General features: G+C 40.0%; 1 protein-coding gene across 6 annotated transcripts; it reads left to right on the top strand.

The window, feature by feature from the left end:
- The first annotated feature begins 6 nt into the window (after window positions 1–6).
- Window positions 7–23,280, top strand: ADAL (adenosine deaminase like). Of its 6 annotated transcripts, none has more exons than XR_007727656.1 (13): window positions 7–186; window positions 1,214–1,314; window positions 4,229–4,454; window positions 4,983–5,113; window positions 5,918–5,978; window positions 9,210–9,297; window positions 12,324–12,405; window positions 15,214–15,340; window positions 16,385–16,465; window positions 18,261–18,399; window positions 20,332–20,432; window positions 21,141–21,477; window positions 22,590–23,280. XR_007727656.1 is itself a non-coding variant. In XM_050799553.1 (13 exons), the coding sequence occupies exons 4-13, from the start codon at window positions 4,392–4,394 to the stop codon at window positions 21,333–21,335; spliced, it is 1,068 nt and encodes a 355-aa protein (XP_050655510.1). In that variant the 5' UTR covers window positions 7–186; window positions 1,214–1,314; window positions 2,585–2,713; window positions 4,229–4,391; the 3' UTR covers window positions 21,336–23,280. The 6 variants fall into 6 exon arrangements, 5 of the variants coding, with proteins under 5 accessions (XP_050655510.1, XP_050655508.1, XP_050655513.1 ...); XM_050799553.1 differs by adding an exon at window positions 2,585–2,713 and having other exon boundaries at window positions 21,141–23,280; XM_050799551.1 differs by having other exon boundaries at window positions 21,141–23,280.
- The last annotated feature ends 4,099 nt before the right edge of the window (window positions 23,281–27,379 follow it).

Genomic DNA, 27,379 nt, shown 5'->3' on the forward strand with positions numbered 1-27,379 from the left:
CCAACCAGAATTGAGGAGGGTGTAGCCAGAGCTAAGTTCGCTAGCGGCTGACCTTTCTTTGATTGTCCTGCGTTCCGTTTGCCTCAGAAATGTGTGTTAGAGAAGGCGGGTTGTCACGTTTCTACAAGCCTTTCAGTCAGAAGGGAAACCTTGCCTAAGTCCTCGTAGTTGAGAAATCTCTAAGAGGTGAGTCTGTGGGGACTGACGACCTGGCTTCCTTGGACCTCTAAGGAAGGATCTGGTAGGAGCTAAGAAGGGTCGGCACCACGGACCTTCTGTGGGCAAGGATTAGTTAGCTTCCTTGGGTGCTAATAGTTGCTGATTTATTTAATGCTCTCACAGTTGCAAAAGAGAACCCATTTAAATCTGAAGTCACTAAGGCCAGGGTGCAAACTGAAGAAACCGACCTTTACAAATAATCTATAGACACTTAAAAAGAAAACGTCTCCCCACAGATATTAGACTGTTGATTCCCCGTCCTGTGTTAGACTGACAGTGAATAAGCCACTCAGCCTCTCTTTCTCATCACACCCCCTTCCACTTGAAGAATTCTGTGGATTTTAAAGTAGTGTTGAATATGTCCCCAGAAAGGGGAGTCACTGAAGAGAGGGGTAATTGTTCCCTGTGATATGTTCTGAGCTTTGTTTATAAGGAGTAAATCCAGATTGGACTTCAAAATAATCATAAAGTTTCTAAATTGGGTGTCTGGGAGTCATCCATAGGAAACCACTTCCAGAGACATTTAGGAAATTTATCATTTGTTCACTGGGATTTGGTGACTGACTGGCTGAAATAGAAAAGGAAATCAGATAACTTTATGGTTAACTACAGATGGTACTGCATAATGGTTAAGAGCATGAGTTTTGGAGTCCAGCAGATTTGGATACTGGAGTCAAGAAAAAGTTTCATATTTTCCAATGTTTTCTTGTGGAATAAAATGAAGTAAGAAAGAAAAGGTTTGGATCAGGATAAAGATTTGGTAATTGAAAAGTGGCATTTAGATTTGGTGTTGAAAGACTCATTAATGACCTTAGGGAGAGCAGTTTCTGTGAGGCAATGAGGGCAGAATCCATGTTTCAGTGACTAGGAGTTAAGTTAAAGGAGGTATCCAGTCTAAATTATTATACTTTCGAGGAGCTTAACTCGGAAGAAAGGGTCAGGGCAGTGGCTACAGAAGAATGTGGGATAAGAGAGTCTTTTGTTCTGTTTTCAGGTGGAAGCAAGTACTGCACATGCATGTTGGTCCTGTGAGGGACATCAGCCAGTGGAGAGGGAGAGGTTGAAGGAACAGAAAAAGGAGAAGATAACTCACTGGTAGAGTAACTTGGAATAGATAGAAATGGGATCCTAGGCATGTATTAGTTATGGGGATAGAAGAATGAATCCTTTGTCTGTGACTCCTGACAGGGTAAAAAAAAAAAAAAAAAAAGATTATGGATAATCATAAGCTCAGGTGTGAGGTAGGGCAGAGAGAAAAAGAAGGAATTTACACCTGATGCCTTCTGTTTTCTCTGTAAAGTTGGTGGCAGAGTTGTCAGTTTAGTGTAAGGTGGTTAGATCGGATGAAACATTTGAGGAGTTTGAGAATTGCTTCTGCAGGGATTAGAAGAAGGGCTCACTTATGCCTGCTGGATCATTGGATCCTCACCCCTAAAATGAGATTAAGTACTGCTTTGTGAGGTATCTCAGGGTTGATTGAGGGGCAAATAGAAAAAAAAAAAAGTTGAAGGACTTTGAAAAATACATAGCACTATAGAAACAAATTTATTTAATGACAAGTTCCTAAAATTTAGATGTTATGTCAAAAATACTGCTTGTTTTGCAAAGACCAGATCAAAAAAGTAATTCAAGAAGAAACAGAATGGAGCAAAATTTGTGATTTGGATGCCTTATGATTTACGGCTGGTGGGGGAGTGTTTAAATCTCAATTTATTCTTATATAAAATGGGGATAATAATACCTCATGGGTTGTTGTGAGGATTTAAACAAAATAACTAAGATACCATAGTGCCTGGCTCATGGTAAGTGCATAATAAACAGTAACAAATGTTTTTATTATTCTGAGTTCCCTTTTGGGGGAGTAGGTGGGAGCGTGAAAAAAGTTCCCTGGGAGACAGGATACTTGCTTCTGGCCCTGCTCTAATATTGATGAAGCATTACTAATGTGGATCTTATCCCAGTGTTTGTTGCCTTCTGTCCCAGACCAAAACCAGTCCAGAAAGGTTGGATTTGACATGGCATGCTATTGTTGGTAGCAGTGTTTTAGGCAAGGAACAAAAAATTTTTTAAATGTGTGAAGATTATGATTGCTTAGTTGCTTTTTAATTTCCGTCGGTTAACTTTGTAGCCAGTGGGTCAGTAATTTTACTCACAGCTAGTTAAAGGTCAGTCTGGAGGATGGTTTGAATGGGGCCCAAATTAAGGTCAGGATCCTGGAGTAAAACTGAAAATCTGGCCCGGCAGAGTGGCTCACTCCTGTAATCCCAGCTCAGGCTGGTGGATCACTTGAGCCCAGGAGTTTGAGACCAGCCTGGGCAACATGGTGAGACCTCATCTCTACAAAAAATTTTTTATATAAAATTAGCCGGGCATTGTGTACCTGCCTGTGGTCCCTGCTACAGAGGAGGCGGAAGTGGGAGGATCGCATGAGTCTGGAAGCTTGAGACTGCAGCAAGCTGTGATCATGACATTGCACTGCAGCCTGGGCAACAAAGTAAGATCCTGTCTCAAAAAAAAAAGTATGTTTTTCTATTTTAATTAGGTCATTTATATTTTTCAGTGGAGATATTAAGTGCCATTGATTAAATAGTCCATCTTTTTCATTTTTTACTATTTATTAAATACTTTCTATGGCATTACTTTGAAATGCCATGTTTATCTCATAGTAAGTAGGCCTTTCTGTGGATTTCTATGGCTATATTTAGTCCTGTACGGACTACTTTCTTTATTGTACATTTTAATATATTGGTAACTTATTTAACCCCACTCAGTATCAATTTATTGATTTTCAATACAGTAATATTTTGCAAAGTTGTTTCAAGGATTAAGATAATATTATTAAAAGTGCTTGTCACATACCTGGTAGGTTCTGAATACATGGAAACTGTTATTCTTAAATGTCATCATCATTAGTATGTGACAACTCAGAGAGTCAAGGTGGCTACTTTGAAAATCACTGAATTTCGTTTGGAATTTTATCTTCACTTATAAACCACTTTTGGGGGTGAAGGGAAATTATGATTGATTTATCACCTACAGTGTGCTAGGCACTGTGCTAGGTGCTAGAGTGGTAGAATAATTCATAGGACCTGTCCTCAAAGAACTTACAGTCTAGAGAGAGAGAAAGTATATCAGTGATTGAGAGATCAGTGTGATTAAAAGCTGAGTTAAAGGCAGTGACTGGCTCATATAGGAGCATAGATGAGGGGAATTTAAATTACTTTATTAATCATCACTGCCACTTTGCATTTTTAATCCCATTGTTGTAAATAAAGAAACTGAAGCCATGAAGGTAAGTGAGTAAGGCCACATAGCTTCTGACCTATAGAGCTGGCAAAAGGACAAACCTAGGTCCATCTGATGCCAGCACCTCTGTTCTTCCTTTATGTATTTCGAACAATTCAAAATTTAAAATTTTATTTTTGGCCGGGCATGTTGGCTCATGCAGGTAATCCTAGCACTTTGGGAGGCCGAGGCGGGGGATTCACTTGAGGTCAGGAGTTCGAGACCAGCCTGTCTCTACTAAAAATACAAAAATTAGTTAGGTGCTGTGGTGTGCACCTGTAATCCCAGCTACTTGGGAGGCTGAGGCAGGAGAATCGCTTGAACCCGGGAGGCACAGGCTGCAGTGAGCTGAGACCATACCAGTGTACTCCAGCCTGGGTGACAGAGGGAGACTCTGTCTAAAAAAAAAAATATATATATATATATCTCTCTCTCTCTCTCTCTCCAAAGTAGGCCTTATAAAATTTCGAATTTTGAAGTCATTGTGTAGAAGGTGCCAATAGTTAAGGAATACACTCTACTAAATGTCAGGTTTTAGTACACCTCTTACAGGCTTGAGGTCTTTTCCTGTTTCTAGTTTATGTTGTTTACTAATTTTTTTCCCACCTTAGACACACTTAAGTTAGTTTTAGAGGGGCTTTTGCCTTTTAAAGAGAAAATTAGCAAAATCCTGTTCCTTTCCTTTTATGTTAACATCTGAAAATATTAACATTTGTTAAAATAGGTGAAGCTGAACCCAGATCTACACATACAGCTAATCTTATCAAAATGTGTGAAAGTAAAGCAATCTGAAGGAAATTCAGTACCATGCAGTGTACTGACTGAAATACATCACATTGCTCATACCAAGAATAAGAGTGGAGAACGACCATTTTTTTCCTGCTAAAATGGTGGAGGCAGAAGAGCAACAGCCATGGAAGACGGACTTCTACTCTGAATTGCCAAAAGTGGTGAGAATTCAACTACAGAAATCTTGAGTGGTTGCTAATTGTAATGACTTTTATGTTGCTTCTTTTCATCAAAGTAAATTTTGGCTGGGTACAGTGGCTCATGCCTGAAATTCCAGCACTTTGGGAGGCCAAGGCAGGTGGATCACCCGAGGTCAGGAGTTTGAGACCAGCCTGGCCAACGTGGCAAAACCCCATCTCTACTAAAAATACAGAAATTCGCTGGGCTTGGTGGCATGCCTGAAGTCCCAGCTACTCAGGAGGCTGAGGCAGGAGAATCGCTTGAACCTGAGAGGCGGAGGTTGCAGTGAGCTGAGATCACACCAATGTACTCCATCCTGGGTGACAGAGTGAGACTCCATCTCAAAAATAGAAAAAGTAAATTTTGTAGCAAAATTTGTAAACTTTGTTATGTAGCTAAATCTGGTAAGCAATTTGCCTAGTGCAAACTACAAAGATCAAGTATCTGGTATGATGCTATGAATCTATTGGATATTTGGTAAGTTTTACTGGTTGTATCTCTTGTCTTAGGAACTTCATGCCCACTTGAATGGATCCATTAGTTCTCATACCATGAAGAAATTAATAGCCCAGAAGCCAGATCTTAAAATCCACGATCAGATGACTGTGATTGACAAAGGAAAGAAAAGAACTTTAGAAGAGTAAGTGTGGGGAGGTTGTGGACATACTCCTTTTTTTCTCTATCAGTATTTTGAGATTGTAAGTAGTATGTAAGAATTCAGATTTTAGTAGTTAACAGAAATGGGGTTGGCATCTGGCATGGAGCAAATATCTTAACATACAACATTTTTTTCCAGCTGTTAGACTGTTGACAGTATTTCTAGTGATTTCTGTTGTTTGTGAAGTTATAATGTATTGGGATATGCTTGCCTTTTTTTTTTTTGGAGACAGGATCTCACTTTGTTGCCTAGACTGGAGTGCAGTGGTGTAACTGCAGATCACTGCAGCCTCGACCTCTGGGGCTCAAGCAGTCCTCCCACCTTGGCGTCCCAAGTAACTGGGACCACAGGTGCACGCCACCATGACTGGCTAATGTTTTTTGAATTTTTTTAGAGATGGGGGTCGCCCTATGTTGCCCAGGCTGGTCTCAGATTCCTGGGCTCAAGCTGTCCACTTGCCTTGGCCTCCTAAAGTTCTGGGATTACAGGCATGAGCCATCATACCCAGCCTGGGGTAGTCTTTAGATTTGAAAATATAGGCATATTGAATTTCCCCGTGTCAGGGGTGGGTTGGAGAAGGGGTACTATTATTTCCCACTTAAAAATATCAGTAATGTTTTATTTTCAGTCATTTGATACTTTCCAGATCAATGTAATTTTTGAAAAATCTATTCTGTTGTTTGTAAATATAAATATATATTTACTATTAGCCTAAAATTTAATTCATTCAGTTAGTGAGTTTCTTTGATGATTAGAATATGTTAAAACTTTTCATTCACGTTGCAGATGTTTCCAGATGTTTCAAACTATTCATCAACTTACTAGTAGCCCTGAAGATATTCTAATGGTAAGACATGAACGAATTTTTAGAATGGTTTAAAAATTATGAAGTAATTTCCTTCCATGACTGCATATGACCTTTCATTTGTGCTCTCATTAAGAGTGATGAAAAATGTCTTCTCTATTAAGGCAACTCTTTTCAAAACCGATGTAAGACATTTGCCTAAGAGCTAGCACAGAAAGACTGTGTTTCTTGTAAAAGATATGAGGAAAGAACCAGGAAGAGCATCTTCTATAGGCTAGAGGACAATATGGAAGAGAAAATTTGGTCCTGTTTTTCATATATAACATACATATATGAAATACTAGACCACAGGTGGAGATATCCTTAATAAAGCATTGTCTGTGTTACATAGGAGACTTACTTCATGGGTGGACATTATAGAGAAGGAAGAAGTTCATGAAGAGCTTAGAGATTAAGTGATTAATCCCTAGGGAAATTGTGCCTTCCCTCTGAGGGCACAAAGGATACCACTGTGTTCTCTTATCTGAAGCTCCATTATACTAGAGTCTGACATGGAAGATTGTCTTCTGTATCGTTGATCTGATTAGGATGGCATTTTAAAATGTTCTCTTTCTAAATGAAGAGAAGCAAAATTGTGTCAGTGATCCTAACCAGTAGAAAAAAAATGCAAAGAAAGTATAACCTGTGTTTCTGGACTGGTAACTTTTGACTGATCAAGCAAAAATTTTCCTCATTGGTAAAGACTGATCTTCATGATAAGTGGTAAGTAAATTAATCACCTTTTAGTTTCGTTCAACAAAAGTTGACTGAGTGTCCACAGTGTTCCAGGCACTGTGGTAAAGTCTTAGAGAGACTGACACAGTTTCTGCCCCTGAGGAATTTATAATTATGTTGGAGAAACAGACAAATAAGCAGATATTGCAACATAGTGTAGTAAGCTCTGTGTTAGAGACACACGTAAGGATTTATAGGGAACCAAAAGGGCATTCTCTAAGCAGCGTCTCAAAAGATACCATTGAACATTGCTAAGAACGTCCACCACAGGGGCTCTGATCTCACTTTGTTGATGAGTGTTGTAGAGCAAAATGATGAAATTTAAATTTTGACAGTTTAATACTCTATGGGTATAATAATGGCATGCTCGTTGCTACGTTCATTTCACAATGAAAGTTGAAAATCTTTATTAAATTAGGTGAGAAATAAGATTCTGTGCATTTGACCTAGTGCTATTAGGTGGTTCAGAGGGTGACAGTGGGGTGCCCTATATGATAAATGAAACGTCAATGAGAGTAAACTAAGAGATTGATTGTAAATGTAGAACTGAGTGTGAGGGAGATCACTGAAAACTCCAGTCAAGGTGACCTGGGTATAATCTCAAAGAGAGGATTGGAGTATGGCTGAAAAATGATACTCGTTATTACATGTACCAGACATTATTCTTAGCACTACTTTCAGAAGTAGGTATTTTTATTGTTCCCTTTTTGTAGATGAAAAAATAGACTTAAAGAGGTTAAGTGTAACTTGCTTAAGATCACACACACAGAGTAAGTGGCGCACTATCTGGTCGCAGAGCTCGTGCTCTTTCCCATTTAAGCTTATACAGTCTTAGAGAGGTTTGAGTAAGTAGGAACTTAACTAATTGTGATGTACTTTGCCCGGAAAAAGAATTTGAATAGATACTGTCAGTCCAGCGCATAGGAGAGGAAAGCCCAAAGAGGTGTCCTCAGTACCTACTGCGCTACCTGCCACACATCACAGAAAGGGCTAAATCTGGCAAACGCAGATATGGACCCCAGGGAAATGTTCTTGGATGTGGGTTAGGGATGGTTCTGTAGGCTTCACTGTGGCCTAGATAAATCTTCCTCCCTTTGCTCTTGCTCCATACTTGTTAGTTTTTCATTGTTCATTTGGTTTTACAGGTACCTAGCCACTCAGAAAGAGGGAGCCTTGGATAGTAGTCACTTTAAAGGACTACTATTTCAAACCCTCACTTCTACCCTATTCCTCATTGTCAAACAGGTTTCTGCATTAGTCTCATGTGAGCCGGGGTAGGTGAGTGTGGGTCTGTTCTATTCTGGGGCAATGACAAGATCCAGGTTCCTCAACCTATTAATACAAAGGTGAGGCCACAATTTCGTAGTGTCAGTGACAGCAAGAGGGAGTTCCTGGAGTAGCAGTGCCATGGGGCCAATGCCATGAATGATGGCATGGAGGTTGCAGTATCATGCTCTTTGGTGGAATAGCAGTAGTGTCTTGCTTGGTCCAGGAGTTCCATGGATTTAGAATGCTGATGTATTATCTTTGGCTGTATTCTCAGAATCTGGGTCTTTAGACCTCTTGATGAAACTGAGATACCCATTCCGCTTACATTATAATAAGTTCGTTTTTGTCTTTAGTGGAAAAAGAAAAAAGAAGAGGCCTACAACTTGGATTGCTATCAATTCACCAAGGTAGTGCCATACTGTTAGGCACTGTCTGTACAAACAGCCAGCCCCTCTTGCTTTGCCAGGATGCTGCACTCACATGCCTGTGTGCGTGTAGTCAAAGCAGATTAAGATTAGGATACCAACTGTGAGGACTAATTAGGGCAGTTTGTCACAGCTTCGCCAACCTAGCCTTTTTTTCTTGTAGATTTTTTAGGATTGAAGGCGGAAAGGAAAAACATGACTTTAGGAACTTTTGGATTATTGAGATTTGCACTAAATTGGATACAGTTTTACTCATATTTATCACCTACTTTCTTTGCCCTAAGTAATTCTTGAGAAAATTTAACACTTCCAGAATTTATTGAAAAATGTAACTTATTCCTAAATAACTTGAATAAAAACCTTAAGCCATGACTTCAAATAGCACATCAGTAATACCTAATCATTTTAGCTGTTTATTTCCGTATGTGCATTTCCTAGCAGTCTACACATATAGATGGTTCCAGCTGGTTTTAGTTTCACGCCATTTCTCTATTTTATCATTCTGCTATTGTAAATACTAGGAAATAAATGTTTAAAAGGGGGGAAAGAAACAAAAGGTGTAGCTGATGTACAGATTGGGATTGAACGTGGGAATGAGGGGTGATGGGAGTGATTGTAAATATTGCAGCCCTGCATAGTCTCCATCAGGGATGTGACAAAGTGGATAATCTCTACCACGTGAGAAACTTCCAACATTTCTTGCAAATCAAATTTAATGAATAAAATAAAGCTGTAGCACTTGGCACATTCATTGGGACCCTTACACAAACATTATCAATATTGTGTACGTTATCTTTATTATCAGGTTACAAAAGATGTCATAAAAGAATTTGCAGATGATGGTGTCAAGTACCTGGAACTAAGGAGCACACCCAGAAGAGAAAATGCTACCGGTAGAATTTATACTTCTCAGCAAATGTACTGTCCTTTTCCTTTGTGCTTTGATCACTCACACGTTTGTGAGTGGGAATATGAAGCACTAACTTTTACACTATTGTGTTGTTCTGTATTTCATTGAACCTTTAGTCAACAGTCCAAGTCCTCTCTCTGATGTATGTTAATGATGTTCATTTTGTTTGTTTTAGAGACAGGGTCTTGCTGTCTTGCCCAGGCTGGAGTGCAGTGATGCAAACATAGCTCACTGTAACCACAAACTGCTTGGCCCAACGATCACCTCAGCCCCTATAAGTGCTGGGATTGCAGGTGTGAGCCACTGCACCCATCCTGATGTACATTATTAATGAGTGAGTTGTTCTTAAGTAAAAAGTAGTAAAATTCCAGTCAGGCATTATCTGTTTAAGGAAGGAAACAAAGGCCTGCAAGTTTCTTTTGTTCTTCCTTGTTTAGTTGTTTTCACTCTGAGAAAAGGATACCTGCTCCGTATGTTTGCATTGGCACAAGCAGAGGCTGATTCTTGCTCCCTGCATCACAGGCACTTGTGAGACAATGCCGTTGAGTGGATGCAGAATCATGTTTTATGGTAGTTACTAAAATTATTCATTCACTTCTCAGGGAATAGTTTCTTTTTTTTTTTTTTTTTTTGAGACGGAGTCTTGTGCTGTCGCCCAGGCTGGAGTGCAGTGGCCGGATCTCAGCTTACTGCAAGCTCCGCCTCCCGGGTTTGCGCCATTCTCCTGCCTCAGCCTCCCGAGTAGGTGGGACTACAGGCGCCCGCCACCTCGCCCGGCTATTTTTTTGTATTTTTTAGTAGAGACGGGGTTTCACTGTGTTAGCCAGGATGGTCTCGATCTCCTGACCTCGTGATCCGCCCGTCTCGGCCTCCCAAAGTGCTGGGATTACAGGCTTGAGCCACCGCGCCCGGCCTCAGGGAATAGTTTCTTAGGCCAGGAGCAAGCTGTGATGTGGTAAAACCTCTTTGGATAGAGATGAGATCTGGCTATGGTCTGGAGGAATTTCCTGAGATCCTCCTTCTATAATCAGCATCAGGAGACATTGGGGCCCTCTTAGCATCTTGTTTATGACCCAAAGAGATGTAGGTCATCTTGTTTCCTGATATGTGTAGCTTAGTAATCATTTGGGGGTAAAATTTTTGAAACTATTATTGTAAAGTATAAGTGTTTACGTAAGATAAGGAGAAGGCTCTCATCTTGCATTTTTGAACCGTAGAATCGGTTCCACGTTGTACTGGTGAGAGTAGTGAAAGGGAAGGAGAGAAGAGCCAACTCGTAGGGCTCTTTCGATGGAGTTCCAAAAGAAGGATATTAACCTAAATATGCAACAGTAGAGGAATGGTTAAATAAAGGCTAATGGAATATTAGACAACTATTAAAAATACTGGTGAAGACACTTTAATGACATGGGGAAATACTCAGAATCATGTTAAATGACTGAACTGGGTACATATATACCTAGTAGTATCTCCTCTATTTACAGATGTGTATGTGGGCAGAGTGCAATGACTTATGCCTGTAATTCCACCGCTTTGGGAGGCTGAGGCAGGAGGATCACTTGACGCCAGAAGTTCGAGACCAGCCTGGGCAACATCGTGAGACCCTACCTCTGTGGGCTCCAAGGGCTGCAGTGAACCGTGATCATGCCACTGCCCTCCAGCCTGAGCAGCAGAGAGACCTTAAAAAAGGTCTCTTGAAATAAGACATAGAAATAAATGTGTATATGTGTATTTAACAAACAGTAGTTACCTCTCAGTGGTGAGGTTATTTTTATTTATTTATTTATTTATTTTGAGACAGAGTCTTGCTCTGTCACCCAGACTGGAGTGCAGTGGTAGGATCTTGGCTCACTGCAACCTCCGCCTCCCAGGTTCAAGTGATTCTCCTGCATCAGCCTCCTGAGTAGCTGGGATTATAGGCACGTGCCACCACACCTGCTCATTTTCATATTTTTAGTAGACAGGATTTCACCATGTTGGCCAGAGTGGTCTCGAACTCCTGACTTCAAGTGATCGGCCTCCCAAGTAAAGACGGGGTTTTGCCATGTTGCCCAAGCTGGTCTCAAACTCCTGGGCTGAAAGTGATACGCCCGCCTTGGCCTCCCAAAGTGCTGGGATTACAGGCATGCCACCACACCCTATTTTTATTTTTATTTTTATTTGTAACTTTATGTATTTTACCAGAGACTTTCCACCAAACATAAGCATTTTATAATCTGGGTAAAAGGGTATTTTATTTTTCCCAATGTAGCCTAAAGAAAAAGAAAAAAAGGTATTTGACAGGAGGTTGCTCTGGAGAGTGCCCTTGCAGATCGCCCCAGAGAGCAGAGCACTCATACTTGGAAGAACATCCTGGTTCCCTGGATGAGAAACACTAAGCCCAAGCAGGATTGAGGGGAAAGGAATCCAAGTTAGGACTTTTTTTCTGGACCAGGAGAGAAAATGTCCCTTTAAAAAATAAAAAAAGCAGGACGGGTGTGGTGGCTCATGCCTGTAATCCCAGCACTTTGGGAGGCCAAGGCGGGCGTATCACTTTCAGCCCAGGAGTTTGAGACCAGCTTGGGCAACATGGCAAAACCCCGTCTTTACTAAAAATCCAAAAACTAGCTGGACGTGGTGGTACACGTCTGTAGTCTCAGCTACTCAGGAGGCTGAGGTCGCAGGATGGCTTGAGCTTGAGAGACAAAGGTTGCAGTGAGCCAAGATTGTACCACTGCACTCCAGCCTGGGTGACAGCCAGACCCTGTTTCAAAAAAAAAAAAAAAAAAAAAAAAAAAGTCTTTATTTTTTTCATTTCATTTCTGTAACACTTCATTTTCTCCCAGTTTTATTAAAATATAATTTACTTTTACTCAAATGTACCCATAAGGGCCATATTTTCACTCATCTTTAACCATGCCCTTGTCATAGCATAAAGTGAAAATGTACTTGTTCATATAGGATTGCTGAAGGTGAAGGATGAAATAGTTGATGATCTCTTTACATGTATTTTCTGTGTGTCCTTTCCAGGAATGACTAAAAAGACTTATGTGGAATCTATACTTGAAGGTATAAAACAATCCAAACAAGAAAACTTAGACATTGATGTTAGGTAAGAAGATTGTACCTTAGTAGTTAACATTTACAAAACCAGAATGTTAATTTTTACTGTTTTGATCGTGGGTGTAATGGATTTTTTAGAATTAATCATTCATTGATTTATACAATAGAAAAATAAAATCAAGAACCCTGTTGTTTAAAGTGAGAACACAATTCTGAATTTATTCATAAGGCAATATAATTCTGAGTATTTTTACATGAGTAAAGTATGGTGTTCCTTTGCCATTAAGCTAAAATGAACTTCTTACTGTGGCCTACAAGGTCCCACATGATCTGGCTGCCTCTGTTAATTCAGCAGCTCATCTAGACCACTCCTCTTCCCTTACCGTGGGCGTGCTGTCTCTTCCTAAAATAAACAAGAAAACTGTCCGCCTTCAGCACCTTTGTTTAGTATTCCCCAGAACACATTTCTACGAGATTCCTGCCCAACTGGCTGGCTGCTTCTCATTATTCAGATCTCAATTTGGCTGTTACTTCCTCAGAGGGGCCTTCCTTTACGACTCTGTCTAAAGTGCCCCACTAATCCTCTAGTCACCCATCTATTTCCTTTATGGCATTATTTGTAACAAGATAAGGAATTATCTTGTGTTAGTTTGTATGTATGCCCACCCGCTAGAGTGTAAGTGTAGTGAAGCCAAGGACCTTGTTTTATGATTCACCACTTTGTTGAGCCCATACTATGTACCTACTTTATGGTAAGTACTAAAGATGTACTTGTGAATCATGTACATGTAGATTCACGAGTACATCTTTAGTACTTACCATAAAGTAGGTACATAGTATGGGCTCAACAAAGCCCTAAATGAAGAAAGAAAAAAAGCTAGCTGTATAGTTTCAGGTTATAAGACTCTAAAAATTAAGCTTAACTAAACTAATAACCCCAATAAAAAACCAAGCAGAAGAATAGAATGCAGAGAAGAAGACATACAAAGAGCTGGTAAATGTATAGAAATACATAGAAAACTACTAAACTCATTAATCATATATTACAATGCTGTTTCCATAGGCTAAAAAAAAGTAATAGCAAGTGTTTGTAAAGTTACACACTGCTGGTAAGCATATGTAATTAATAAAACCTCTTTAAATCCTGTACTGGTACACAAGTAAGGGGAGGAAAAAGCCTCTCTAAAGAGCAATGTATGTCAAAATTTATAAAAAAGTTTTTCCCTCTGACCCAGCAATTCTGTGCCAGAAATGCATCCTAGGAAATAGATTGATTTATGCATAAGATTCCTTATTATAATGTTATAACAAAAATTAGAAAATAGCCTAGAATGTCCAGCATTCAGAGGATAATTACATTGTGGTATGTTCACATGATTCATACTATTTTCTAACATTATTTTAATGGCATGGGAAGTTGCTAAGTGAAAAAAAAGATACAGCATTTTATATATTGTTGATCTAAATTTTGTAAATGAATAAATGAACAAATGCTGAAGGAATTTGTGAATAAATAGTAAGCTAATAACTGCTTTAGAAAAATTACAGGGGTTCTCTGGGTATTCAAGAAATATTAACAGGCCAAGCACGGTGACTCATGCCTGTAATCCCAGAACTTTGGGAAGCCAGCGCGGGCAGATCACCTGAGGTCAGGAGTTCAAGACCAGCCTGGGCAACATGGTGAAACCCTATCTCTACTAAAAATACAAAAATTAGCCAGGTGTGGTGGCAGGCACCTGTAATCCCAGCTACTCGGGAGGCTGAGGCAGAATCGCTTGAACCCGCGAGGTGGAGGTTGCAGTGAGCTAAGATCGTGCCATTTCATTCCAGCCTGGGTGAGAAGAATGAAACTCTGTCTCAAAAAAAAATAAAAAAAGAAATATTAGCTGGGTGCGGTGGGTCACGCCTATAATCCCAGCACTTTGGGAGGCCGAGGTGGTGGATCATGAGATCAAAGAGATCAAGACCATCCTGGCCAACATGGTGAAACCCCATCTCTACTAAAAATACAAAAAAGCCAGGCGTGGTGGCAGACGCCTGTAGTCCCAGCTACTTAGGAGGTTGAGGCAGAGGTTGCAGTGAGCCAGTATCAAGCCACTGCACTCCAGCCTGGGCACAGAGCAAGACTCCGTCTCAAAAAAAAAAAAAAAAAAAAAAAAGGATTAACAGAGATTCTCTGGGTATTCAAGTCCTATAGAATTCCAGCTAATATTTGAAGAATGAACTTTTATCAGATATTTGATACATTTTCGAATGGGAATATTTCTAATTTCCTAATGAAATAATGGATCTCAGCCTCATAAGAGCACACCACCACCAGTTTACTCTTACCAAAAAATGGAACCTGATCTGCCTCTAGACTAGATAGGAAATATAAGAAATAGGACAACATGTTAACAACACAGGGATACAATCAACAAAATCCAGACCATGGAAAACTTTGTAGGACAAACAACTTGGTTTCTTCAACAAAGAAGTTACAGGAAAAGCAGGGTGGGAGGTGGGAGGAGAGGAAGGAATGGTTGTAGATTAAGACAGCCTTAGAAGACACATTGACTTACACAAAGTATGGACCTTGTTTGGATCCTGAATCAAACAAACTGAAGAAACAAATACAGGAACAAAAAAACCTCAAAAGACAACTGTAGATCTGAACACTGACTAGATGCTTGATGCTATTCAGGAATTCATGTGTCAGTCCATATGGCAAAGTAAAATGTCAGGTTGTCTACATTCAGTCAGGCTGTACTTTTCCTAGTGAGATGTATTACAGAGACTGCCGTCTCTGTCTGTACTCAGAATTGTCTTTTTCATCTGTGTCATATTAGTTTTCAACTCTGTCTGTCTTATGTTAAAGGTATTTGATAGCAGTTGACAGAAGAGGTGGCCCTTTAGTAGCCAAGGAGACTGTAAAACTTGCCGAGGAGTTCTTCCTTTCTACTGAGGGTATAGTTCTTGGCCTTGACCTCAGTGGAGACCCGACTGTAAGTTATTTTTCCTACATATATTTTAATTCTAAAAGGTAGAATCAGTTAGTGGGATAAGGACTAGCTTCGGGCATCTTGTGTTGCATTCTGCAGAGTGTCCAGCAGACACTCCATTGTGTGGATGAAGGCCTGTTCTGCCCTGGATGACCAGAATGCCTAGAGCAGCTCTCATCCAAGGTTCTGTGAAACAATTAAGTACACTAAAAAAAAAAAACAAAAAACAGTTGCCTGACTATATGACTGTTTTCTCCATTCTTCTAAAGATGGTGCACAGCTAGTACCAGACTATCTGCACTATAATGTAATTCATTACATACAATGGATGGATGTCTTAGGGTGTTGGGGCTTAACTATTTCATGGATAGTTGAGAAATGTTGACCTGAGCTTCTTGAATGTCAGATTCAAGCAGAAATCTTGATATTTGGGGCTGGATAATTTGTTGTGGGGCTGCCCCATGCATTGTAGGATGTTTAGCAGCATCCTTGGCCTCTACCCACTAGATGCCAGTAGCACTCTCCCAGATGTGACAACCAAAAATGTCTCCAGACATTGCCAAATAGCCCCTGGGGGGGCAGAATTGCTCCTGGTTGAAAACAACTGAATAAGAGAGTCCCATGAAACTGATTCTTACGGCTTTGTCCAAACCTAGAGTATTCTGCCCTTCTTTTTATCCACCTGTTTAACAGAAGTGTTTTGAGTAATCATGAGAGTTCCTGAGTCAAGTGAGTGAGTTCCCCTTCGCTCTGGATATCTAGGTGTCCTTCCAGGCATAAAGTTTGGTGACTACTATATCCAGCTTAGCTGACTGACCTCAGTTTACTGTTACTAGACAAGATTCTCGAGGTCAGGGACTGTGCCTTTGCCAGCTTTGTGTTCAGCAAAGTGGCTAGCACACTGTAGGTGCTTTATAAACAAGATGTGCAAATGAATTAATCTACCATAATTTTTTCTGCCATTATGTTGTTTATTGGAATGGAGTACTCAGTTCCTCGGTTTTCCCAGAATTCTCACGCATCCTCATTTTAACTTTTATCTTTAAGGTAGGACAAGCAAAAGACTTCATGGAACCTCTTTTAGAAGCTAAGAAAGCAGGTCTGAAGTTGGCATTGCATCTTTCAGAGGTAAATAATATTGTCTTAGGCTAAAAGGGACAGATTGTAATAGAAAATAATAGGGTCATTTGTAAGTGACTAGGAATAAACCTAGATTGGGAAAACATTTTTAAAAAAGGGGAAGTAGAAATATTTTTAAATACATGACTTGCTTTAGTCTCTAGTGTTACTGTTTTTATCCTTTTGTGGTTCCTGGGAGTGGCTGTTGACTCAAATGCCAGCTGTGTCATTAAAAGCAGCTTAATGACATCTTGCTAGAGAAAATGCATGCATTTCCAACATCTGTCTTGTCATTGGCAAGCTGACTCTAAGAAAAGCACCAATTTATCTCACCTGTCCTCATAGTAGAAGGGACCTGATTTTTATCACATCCAATGGCAATAAAGGAAGCAGCTCGTCATTTTACAAAGCCCAGCAAAGAGGTCCAGTTCCCTCATCAGTCCCAAGCTCACTGGTAGCATGAACGTAGTGACAGATAATTGCTGGGAAGTAGTCACTTTCATAAGCACATCCTTGTGAGGCAAACGCCTTGTGAGGGACTCTGCTGCAATTTTCCCCATTTTATAGATGGATTTACTTTTTACCTCAATACTTCTATCTATTTATTTCTTAAATGCAGAAAATAATACTTAGTCTACTTACCTCACAGAGTTATTGTATTAAAGGGGTAATGTATAAAGTTTAAGTAGCATCATGATTTAAAGATTAAGGAAAAAAATCAGAACCCCTTGCCAGTACTTGTATCTTTCATGTCTATAAGTAGAACATCAGTAATCTAGTGGCAGGACTTAAAATCTAGAATCCATGTTTCCATACTCTAATTCGAAAGACCTTTCATCCACAGGACATCCTATGGCTGACCTACCTGATGCGTGATAGAAACCATTGGTCATTATAAGGGAATAGCACATGTGACAGTGACCAGTTATCTCTGGCCTTGTGTGCAACATCACAACTTGTTCTTTACCTTCGTTTCTGTTGCTTTTATCATCCAGTCCATTGGATATAAAACCTTTCATTAAAAATGTTCTAAGAATTTGTGTTTTGGGCAATCCAGGAGATAAAGAGCACAGCCAGACATTTTCATGGTGATTGTGGTATGTACATAGCCAGCCTTGTCAGAATCAAACATGATGAGCACACTGTGTGAGGGAAGTAACTGGGCCCTGGAGTCAGACTGAGTTAGGTTTCACCCTTATCTCTGCCGTTCACTAGCTCTGTGACCTTGGACAACTTTTTAAAAAAAAATGCTTTACATTTTTAACTGTAAGAGTTATGTGTACCTGAAAAAAATCCAAGTGTCAAGAAGGAAAGTATTAAAAATTAAAAGCCCAATTTCTATTTGTTTTGCTCCCTAGAGTTAATATGTTAACAGTTTTGTGTTTATATTTTTTGAGAACTTTTTATAATATATATGAACACATGTATATTACAGAACACACATATAGGTATAGAGTTATGAAGTTTTATTTTTCGAAAATTACTTAATTTTTCTCAGCTTTAATTTCTTCATCTTAATACTTTTTAAGATTCTTGTGAGGCCTTAAATAATTTCTGTGAAAAAGCACAAAGTAGGTTCTTAATAAGTATTTATTATTATCATTGAAATGAATCTAGAAGAATATTGAGGAAAGAATGAGAAGATAAAAGTCAAAGAGAGCTAGGAAGGCAGTAGTAGTTCAGTTTTCCAAAAGGTCTGCATTAAGTACTACTCAGAGGGGCAGAGTACCTAGCTATAGAAAAAAAATTCTCTTTAAGAACCACTGAAAGAGGCCATTGATCCCCTTTCCTCCCCTTTCTTTAGATTCCAAACCAAAAAAAAGAAACACAAATACTCCTGGATCTGCTTCCTGACAGAATCGGGCATGGAACATTTCTCAACTCCGGTGAGAGAGGATCCCTGGATCTGGTGGACTTTGTGAGGCAACATCGGATACCACTGGGTAAGGCTTGGAGTTTCAGGTCTTCCAGATGACTCTCTGTCCCTCCCCCAATCCCCAGGTTTTCTGGGGATTGTAGAGAAGTAGTGTTCTCAAAGTACGAATGTCATCTCGCTATTAAAAGATGCATGGAGTGTGTGCTTTCTGAGCCTTATTTAAGTAACAGAAAGCTTCAGCTTCCATTAGAATATAAGCTCTATAAGAGCAGGGCCCCTGCTTGTCTTATTCATTGCTACATTCTCCAGTGCTTGGAACTCAATAAGAATTTTTTAAAGGAATAAAGGGTCATCTAGAATTTTGAAATGACTTTAACAAAATTGACATGTGTTATGAAAATATGTAACATTATTTAAAACTTAAACATGGAAAATCCCAAGTATATTTTCACATGTCTGTTGATCATTACACACTTGATTGTCTGTGTTTATGAAGTGCCTACTTTGTTGTCATTGCTGTCAATAGAGCAGTACACAAAACAGGCAAGATTTCTTTCCCAAGAAACTCATTCTAGCAGAGGGAAGACGGTAAACAAATATACAAGAAAGTATCAGTGTTCTATGAAGAAAATTAAACAGGCTGATATAGTAGTGATTGTATAACCACTTTCGATTGGATGGTTAGGAAAGGCCTTTCTAAAGAAAGAAGAAGTGGTTGGCTGCAAACCATTTTACAGAATGATCAATTTGCTAAATTTACCAATTTATAAAAATGCTTGTGTGAGTATGTTTTAACTAGAGTTTTCAGCAATTCATAATGGGTGAGATTTGCTTTTTTTTTTTTTTTTTTAAACTAAGGAAAATTTTAAATATCCACCAAAGTGGAGAGAATGGGAACCACTGGCATAGTGATCTTACTTGGTGTGGTGGCCCGGCTCTGCTCCCAACAGAGTGAGGGGGGGAGTTTGGGTTTGTCATCCCTTAAACTGAGGGAGCCTATGTTGAGGCTGCCTTACTCAAGTGAGCAGATGCCATCGATCAAGTCAGTCAGGTATTTACTCTGGCTGAGGAAACTGGTAATATTTCCAGGAAGGAATTTGTTAGTAGTAGGAGTCAATTCTCCTTTTTTTTTTTTTTTTTTTTTTTTGGAGATGGAGTCTCGCTCTGTTGCCCAGGCTGGAGTGCAGTGGCGCAATCTCGGCTCACTGCAAACTCTGCCTCCTGGGTTGACGCCATTCTCCTGCCTCAGCCTCTCTGGTAGCTGGGACTTACAGGCACCCGCCACCACACCTGGCTCATTTTGTTTTTTTGTGGTTTTTTTTTAGTAGAGATGGGGTTTCACTGTGTTAGCCAGGATGGTCTTGATCCCCTGACCTTATGATCCACCCACCTTGGCCTCCCAGATTGCTGGGATTACAGGCGTGAGCCACCGCACCCGGTCAATAGTAGGAGTCATTCTTAAGATGGGCTTAACTTACCTAGAAGCAGAAGGAGGTGAATGGATGATTGTCTGGGTGAAAGTGTTTAGGGGTTCTTAGAAGCCATGGCAAAGTCCCTGCTCATTCTTAGCTCTTCATAATGCTCTCACACGCAGTGCTACAGTTTTCTTACCTTTGTTTTGGCTTCCACTGTTAGACCAGGAGGGATTGCAGTAGCTTTTCAAAAAACCCTTCTGCTCCTATCATTGATAATTCTCTGCTTTTTTCATCATGACATTCCTCTGTCCTCTCTATTTTGGTCAAAGAAAGAGAAGTGCATGGCTGTGAAAGGGATATTAATTCTTTACCTGGTACCGCTGTTGCCATAAGTTGCAGCACATATTTCCTATACAACTACACTAATTGAACTACAAATTTTCACACATAAGGAAAGGTCAGCTTTGTAAACTAATAAACTAAATTAGCAAATTTTGGAAAGATTTCTTATGTATCTACTTGGTGAACACAGTGAGTTCACTTATTTGCTTTTAATAAGAGATTTTTTTCCCCTCTTCATCTAGAACTCTGTTTGACCTCAAACGTCAAAAGTCAGACAGTTCCATCTTATGACCAGCACCATTTCGGATTCTGGTACAGCATTGCCCATCCTTCTGTGATCTGTGTAAGGTGTTCCGTGTGAAGTATTTTGCTCCTTTTTGCTCCCTGAGTTGCATTAAGTCAGATGTTCACTACCTAGCTGACTGCCTTGCATGTCTGAGGATAATGCCCAAGTAGAGGAGTTAGAAGGGACTGGGGTATGGCTGGGTATAGTGGCGCACACCTGTAATCCCAGCTACTTGGGAGACTAAGGCAGGAGAATCACCTGAATCCGGGAGGAGGAGGTTGCAGTGAGTGGAGATCATGTCATTGTGCTCCAGCTTGGGCAACAAGAGTGAAACTCCATCTCAAAAGAAAAAAAAAGAGAAGGGACTGGGACATGAGAGACTGCAGAGGGCCAGGGTGACTCTGGTTTGGCTCTATAGCAAAAGGTATTTGAGAGGACTTAAAAACAAAAACAAACAAACTGATGCTCCACACCCATCCCATGAGATTCTGTTTTATTTGATCTGGGGTGAGTCCTGGGCATAGATAGGCTTTAAAAACTCCTTAGATAATTTTAATATACAGCCAGAGTTGAAACACTGCTCTGGTATCTTAAGGTATAAATAAGTCTGTTTAGTTACAGCTATGTACAGATAAATTTGTAGGCCCTTGTTTAGACTCTTGAAAGAAGTATAGTAAATAGGAAAATAGACTCTAAACAAAAAGATGGTCGTTTTTGAAAAATCCTTCCTTTTTCATTTTGAAACATTCTTGTTTACATTGGCAGACTGATGATAAGGGTGTTTTTGCAACACACCTGTCTCAGGAGTACCAGCTGGCAGCTGAAACATTTAATTTGACCCAGTCTCAGGTGTGGGATCTGTCTTATGAATCCATCAACTACATCTTTGCTTCTGACAGCACCAGATCTGAACTGAGGAAGAAATGGAATCACCTGAAGCCCAGAGTGTTACATTTTTAAGCTGTAATGAGGTGAACTACTTCTGAGTATGTGTTGCAATCAAGGTCCTGCCATATCCCACTTAGTGACACAGTCCACCACTCCTTGGAAGCATAGCAGCCAAGTTCCTTGGGCTCTATCACCAGCACCTTACATGTGGCAGGTACTCAGTAAATATGTGTCTTCAGCTGACTCACAAGCTCTCAGGTGCTTACTGGGTGGGATTTGACTGTTGTTGCTGATTAAATCCCCATTCCACCAGTGATTATTGTGACTCAGTAGTCCTTCCCCATTAGTGATCATAAAACTTAAGGGAAATCAAAGTTTCTCATCAGGAAATGTTTTGGAATTACTAGTATAAAGTTAGGAAAGTGGGGAAATTAGGTTACTGCCAAGACCTTTAAGCCTTTGAACAGCTTTATATTTTATTGTGTTTACCTTCATCAGACTCCCTTCACTTGCTTTAAGTTTTTAAAAGTATTCCCCAGCCAGATGTGGTGGCTTATGCCTGTAATCCCAGCACTTTGGGAGGCCAAAGTGGGCAGATTGCTTGACCCCAGGAGTTCAGTACCAGCCTAGGCAACGTGGAGAAACCCTGTCTCTACAAAAACAAACAAACAGAAATTAGCCAGGCACGGTGGTGCACACCTGTAGTCCTAGCCACCAGGGAGGCTGAGGTGGGAGGAGACCTGAGCCCAGGGATGTTCGAGGGTGCAGTGAGCTGTGATGCCACAGCACTCCAGCCTGGGTGACAGAGTAAGACCCTGTCTCGGGAAAAAAAAAAAAAAAAAAGTATTCTCCAAGATCCCAAGACCATTGACACCAGGTCACATTCTATACCAGGGATTGTGTGAATGCCTGGGGATGACCCTAGTGACAGACAAAGCTAGTTGCTGAGATCTGGTTTTGCCCTCTTTACGATTGTCCCATCAGTACTAGAAAGAGATTGAAGTCATTGCTCCAATTTTGGAAGAGGAGAGAATAACTGGCTGAGGGGTGAGAAAGACAGAAATAGCTGCAGCTTTCTTTTTTTTTTTTTTTTTTTTTTCCTTTTTCAGCAAAGGCTCTCACTCTGTTGCCCAGGCTGGAGTGCAGTGACTTGATCACAGATCACTGCAGCTTTCAGTTTTAAAACAGCTTCTATTACATTTTCTTTGTGGAAGCTGTATTTCCACCTTAGTACTCACTTTCTGGTGGGTCTAAAAGATACCTCTAGTAGTGACAACATTGTGTTAAGTAGAGTTCATTGGGCCTCTTGTAACCCTACCACTACAGGATGGACCACTGGTGCAGGCTTACATAAACACATACTGTGACCATTTCAGCTGAAGACAAGGGACAAACGAAGACAGTTCTGAAAGGTTAAAAAAAAAACAAAAAAAACCCAAAAAACAAAAAACGAGCGTATTAGATACCAAGTTATGCTTGAATTGCTTTGCTCTTTAGAATGTGTGTTTTTCCCTGGTATCAGAAGAAGTTAAGGCTGATGACAACCCTAATAAAATTACTAAGGGTTTCTGATAGGTTTTCTGTGATATCGTAAAGTATTTATTTGGTCTTTGACCCTGTTTCCTGGCATACTGCTGCTAAAATCCTTAATGTCTCCAGAGTGGTGCCTTTTTGTATCTGATGAGTTGACTGCTGGCTGGCAGCCCCTACTGGAAAGACCAAGGCATGATTAGAGTTGGGACTTTCAGTCCTCCCCCAAACTCTTGGGAGAAGGGCTGAAGGTTAAGTTGATCACCAGTGACCAGTGGTAATCATACCTTCATAATGAAACCTCCATAAAACTCCAAAAGAACAGATTTTGGAGCACTTCCAGGTAACTGAGCATGTGGCGGTCCCTAGAGGGTGCTATACCTGAAGAGGGTATAGAAGCTCCCTGTCCCTTCCCACATGCCTTGCTCTATCCATTTCTTCATCTCTATCCTTTGTACTGTCCTTTAGAATAAACCAGTGAACCTAAGTGTTTCCCTGAGTTCTGTGAGCTTTACTAGCAAATTAAACTCGAGGGGTCATGGGAACCCTGATTTGAAAACCACCTGGGGTTTGAACTTGGCATTGGAAGTGGGCAGCAGTCTTGTGGGACTGGGCCCTCAGTCTGTGGGATCAAATGCCATCTCTAGGGGATAGCATGGGAAATTGGAGGACACCTAGATGGTATCTGCTGCAAAATTGATTGCTTGCTTGGTGATGGGGAAAAAAACACACATTTGGTCAGAGAAGTTTTCTGTCTTTATTGTGGTGTGAGAGCAGAGGGAAAAAGTTTGTTTTTTCCACTCAGACTTTGTTTTAAGGAACAGGGTAGAGGGAAGTTCTGTGGTTTTCGAAGTTCTTAGATATGTGTTTGTAACTTTGTGTGGCATTATATATAGCATTATATTATTTTCTACCCTCAATCTACTCATAGAGAAATTGTATAGTAAAAACATCAAAGTTTATTCATAAAATGTGGATCTATTGCAGTCACTAAAAATGATGTAGAATAGATTTTAATGACTGAAAGTGTTCATGATAATATATTCAATGAAAATATGGTTATAAAGTTTTATAGTCCTTTTTTTGTTTAGTATGTATACAAAAGCTATTGAAGTGTATAATTTTAATTTATTAGCCTTATGAAATTCTTTTCACACTATAAAAGTCATGCTACTCTTAAGGGAGGGAAGGGATGGCATAAGTTTTTTTGTTTGAGGTTCTAGAATTTATGTGGATTGGCTGATAAAGAGCATTTATGAAAAACTACAGCCAACATCAAATTTAACGGTGAAATATTGAATGTTTTTTAAAAAAATAAACATGTGGGCCAGGCACCATGGCTCACACTTGTAATCCTAGCACTTTGGGAGGCTGAGGCAAGAGGATCCTGGAGTTCGAGACCAGTCTGGGCAACATAGGGAAACCCCGTCTGCAAAAAAACATTTTTAAAAAAATTAGGCATGGTGGCCCATGCCTGTAGTCCCAGCTATTCAGGAGACTTAAGTGGAAGGATCACTTGAGCCTGGGAGTTCGAGGCTGCAGTGAGCTGAGATCACACCACTATATTCCAGTCTGAGCAACAGAGTGAGACCATCTCAAAAAAACAACAAAACAGACTGGAGAACATAGGGAGACCCCATCGCTACAAATAAAATAAAATAAAATAAAAAATCTTAGCCAGGCATGGTGGCACATGCCGGTATTCCTAGCTACTCAACAAGCTGAGGTAGGAGGATGGCTTGGGCCCAGGAAGTCAAGGCTGTAGTGAGCCATGATCAGATCACTGCATTCCAGTCTGGGTGACAGAGTGAGACCCTGTTTCAAAAAAAAAAAAAAAAAAAGTGTATATACACACACATTCACAAACATGGAGAATGAAAAGCAAATAGGCAAAATATAAATAGTTGGTGAATCCAGGTATACAGGAGTTTCTTGTACTCTTGGAACTTTTTCTGTAAGTTTGAAATTATATCAAGATTAAAAGTTACAAAAACTGTATACAGTGTATGTAGATTGGAATAGACTCTCTGAAACCTTATTTCCTGGATTCCTTCAGTGATCTAGCATTTTGAAAAGTACGCCTGCCCCCTACTGTTAATACCAGGTAACCCTGTACATGCATACCATTTGCATCTTCAAAGCCCCATCCCAGACTTACCTGGTCACCACCATAGCTGCTATTTTCACTCTCTCTGTTGCTAAGACCATATATAGCTTGTGTCTTATCTGTACATAAATGAACCCAGAGGTGAAGTATTATGGGACTGACCTGGAATGCAGCTTCATTTTGCCTACACTAGTTCCACATCAAGAGCACTAAGTTCATTAGAATTTGGCCTAGCCTCTGTAAATGTTGCTCCTGCATTTATCTGTTAAAAATTCTTAAATGCCAACTTTGGGCAACCAGAAATATGTGAGGCGTAAGAAATATTCAGGTGCTTGGTGACTCACAGCATAAGTTATTGGAATATAGACCTCACTGTGTACAATGATGTGAGTATCTTTGGTTTAAGTAAATATACTTAAATGTGAGTATATTTAAGAAAGATGTCAATAAAATATTTGTAAATTAAATTCTACTTAAATAATTTGAGGAACTCATTAATTATAGAGGACTTTAAAATTACTTCCCTGATTTATCTATTGGGTTATACAGGTTGAACTGAGTCAACTGGGAATCAATGTATTTTCTTTTTAATATTTTTACTTTACTCTTTGACCACAGTGAAGTTCTGCTCTCCAGAGCCTTTTTGAGCTCTGAGGTACATTGGACTTCTGTTTCTAGTGTTGAACCTGACTTCTAGTTGTTCCAAAGTTTTGTTTCTAAAAGAGCACCATGTTGGGTGTGGTAGGAAAGGAAGAATTTAAGCTCTTAAAAAATACACACACACACACCTGGTACTTTAAGCACCATGGTTTCAAAGAATTCTACATAACATTTTATATGTCAAAACTTTTGAGACATGCATGTCATTACATAGCTATTTGAGTGTATAGGAGTAAAGTCTTCGTTTTGGATTTTGAATTGAATAATGGGGAAAGAACTGATATATCTTTACAATCTTACCTCATCTTCCTGTTCTTACCTGGTCACCGTAAAAATAGTGCTATACTACGTTGACAAGACTCAAGAGTCTACATTCAGATTACAATAAATGAGAATGGCAAAAACATGTTACATTCTATGGCATTGGCCATAGAGAACAAACAATAAAAGGAAAAATGATAGTATGGGGGAAAAGAAAAGTAATGGCGCTAAGGAAACAACTGATGTGAACAGGATTGTCCAGCTTCTGCTAATACACATTTTTTGCGTCCTTTGCTGCACATGCCACCCCATCTCTCCCACAAAGGCTTTACTGATGTTAAAAAGTTAGAGGTGCAGAGATGCCCAACAGTGGGCTTGGTTTCTTTCTCAGAAAGTTTGAAGATATGTTTTGCTGCTTCCATCCTGAGGAATGGCAGGTTGGGCAGCATGTAATGGTTTGTGAGGTAGTTTGAGATGAACTGGGTTTTCACCTGGTAAGCAAGTTGGCCCTTGCCCTATTCCTTCTGCACATTCTTTTCATCTGGAGTTTGGAGTGTTGGTTCTGGGTCTTTTTTTTTTTTTTTTGAGACGGAGTCTTGCTGTCACCCAGGCTAGAGTGCTGTGGCATGATCTTGGCTCACTGTAGACTCTGTCTCCCGGGTTCAAGTGATTCTCCTGTCTCAGCCTCCTGAGTAGCAGGGATTACAGGCGCCCGCCACCACACCCAGCTAATTTTTGTATTTTTTAGTAGAGATGGGGTTTCACCATTTTGGCCAGGCTGGTCTCAAACTCCTGACCTCATGATCCACCTGCCTCGGCCTCCCAAAGTGCTGGGATTACAGGCATAAGCCACTGCGTCCAGCTGGTTCTGGGACTTTTAAAGTAAGACTCAGCTGAGTTGGTTACTGTGGCTCGTGCCTGTAATCCCAGCACTTTGGGGGGCTGAGGCAGGAGGATCACTTGAAGCCAGGAGTTCAAGACCAGCCTGGACAACATAGAGAGACCCCTCATCAATACAAAACTTTAAAAAATGAGCTGAGTGTGGTGGCTCATGCAAGTAGTCCCATCTATTGGGGAGGCTGGGGATCGCTTGAGCCCAGGAATTTGAAGCTGCAGTGACCTATGATGGTACCACTGCACTCCAGCCTGGGCAACAGAGTGAGATCCTGTCTCTAAAAAATAAAATAAATAAAAATTTAAAAAATAAGTCTCTGCATGCCCAGTTATCTTGGGTCCTAATTTATTGTGGATATGGCTAGAGGTACAAAGGAAGGATTTGCATTCTAATTCCCCTTTTACCACAATCTGACTTACTCCTCTTTCTAGAATATAAAGATTCAGATAAGCATACTTCTAGTAAACCCACACAGGGAGCTAAAAAAAAGACTGATCTTTTCCTACCATCCACAACTTGATTGTAATTTGTGTGTGTGTGTGTATATATATACACATATATACACACATATATACATATATACACATATATATACACATACATACACACACATATATACATATATACACATATATACACACACACACTTGAAGAAACACCAGG

The sequence above is a fragment of the Macaca thibetana genome, chromosome 7, assembly GCF_024542745.1.
Source record: "Macaca thibetana thibetana isolate TM-01 chromosome 7, ASM2454274v1, whole genome shotgun sequence".
Classification (NCBI taxonomy): Eukaryota; Metazoa; Chordata; class Mammalia; order Primates; family Cercopithecidae; genus Macaca; species Macaca thibetana.

Excerpts from the sequence above, each read along its gene's own strand:
- ADAL (XM_050799553.1), top strand. The coding sequence starts at position 4,392 with ATGGTGGAGGCAGAAGAGCAACAGCCATGGAAGACGGACTTCTACTCT. Across the intron at positions 12,406-15,213 it reads AACTTAGACATTGATGTTAG|GTATTTGATAGCAGTTGACA; the intron begins GTAAGAAGATTG and ends CTTATGTTAAAG. Across the intron at positions 15,341-16,384 it reads ACCTCAGTGGAGACCCGACT|GTAGGACAAGCAAAAGACTT; the intron begins GTAAGTTATTTT and ends TTTATCTTTAAG.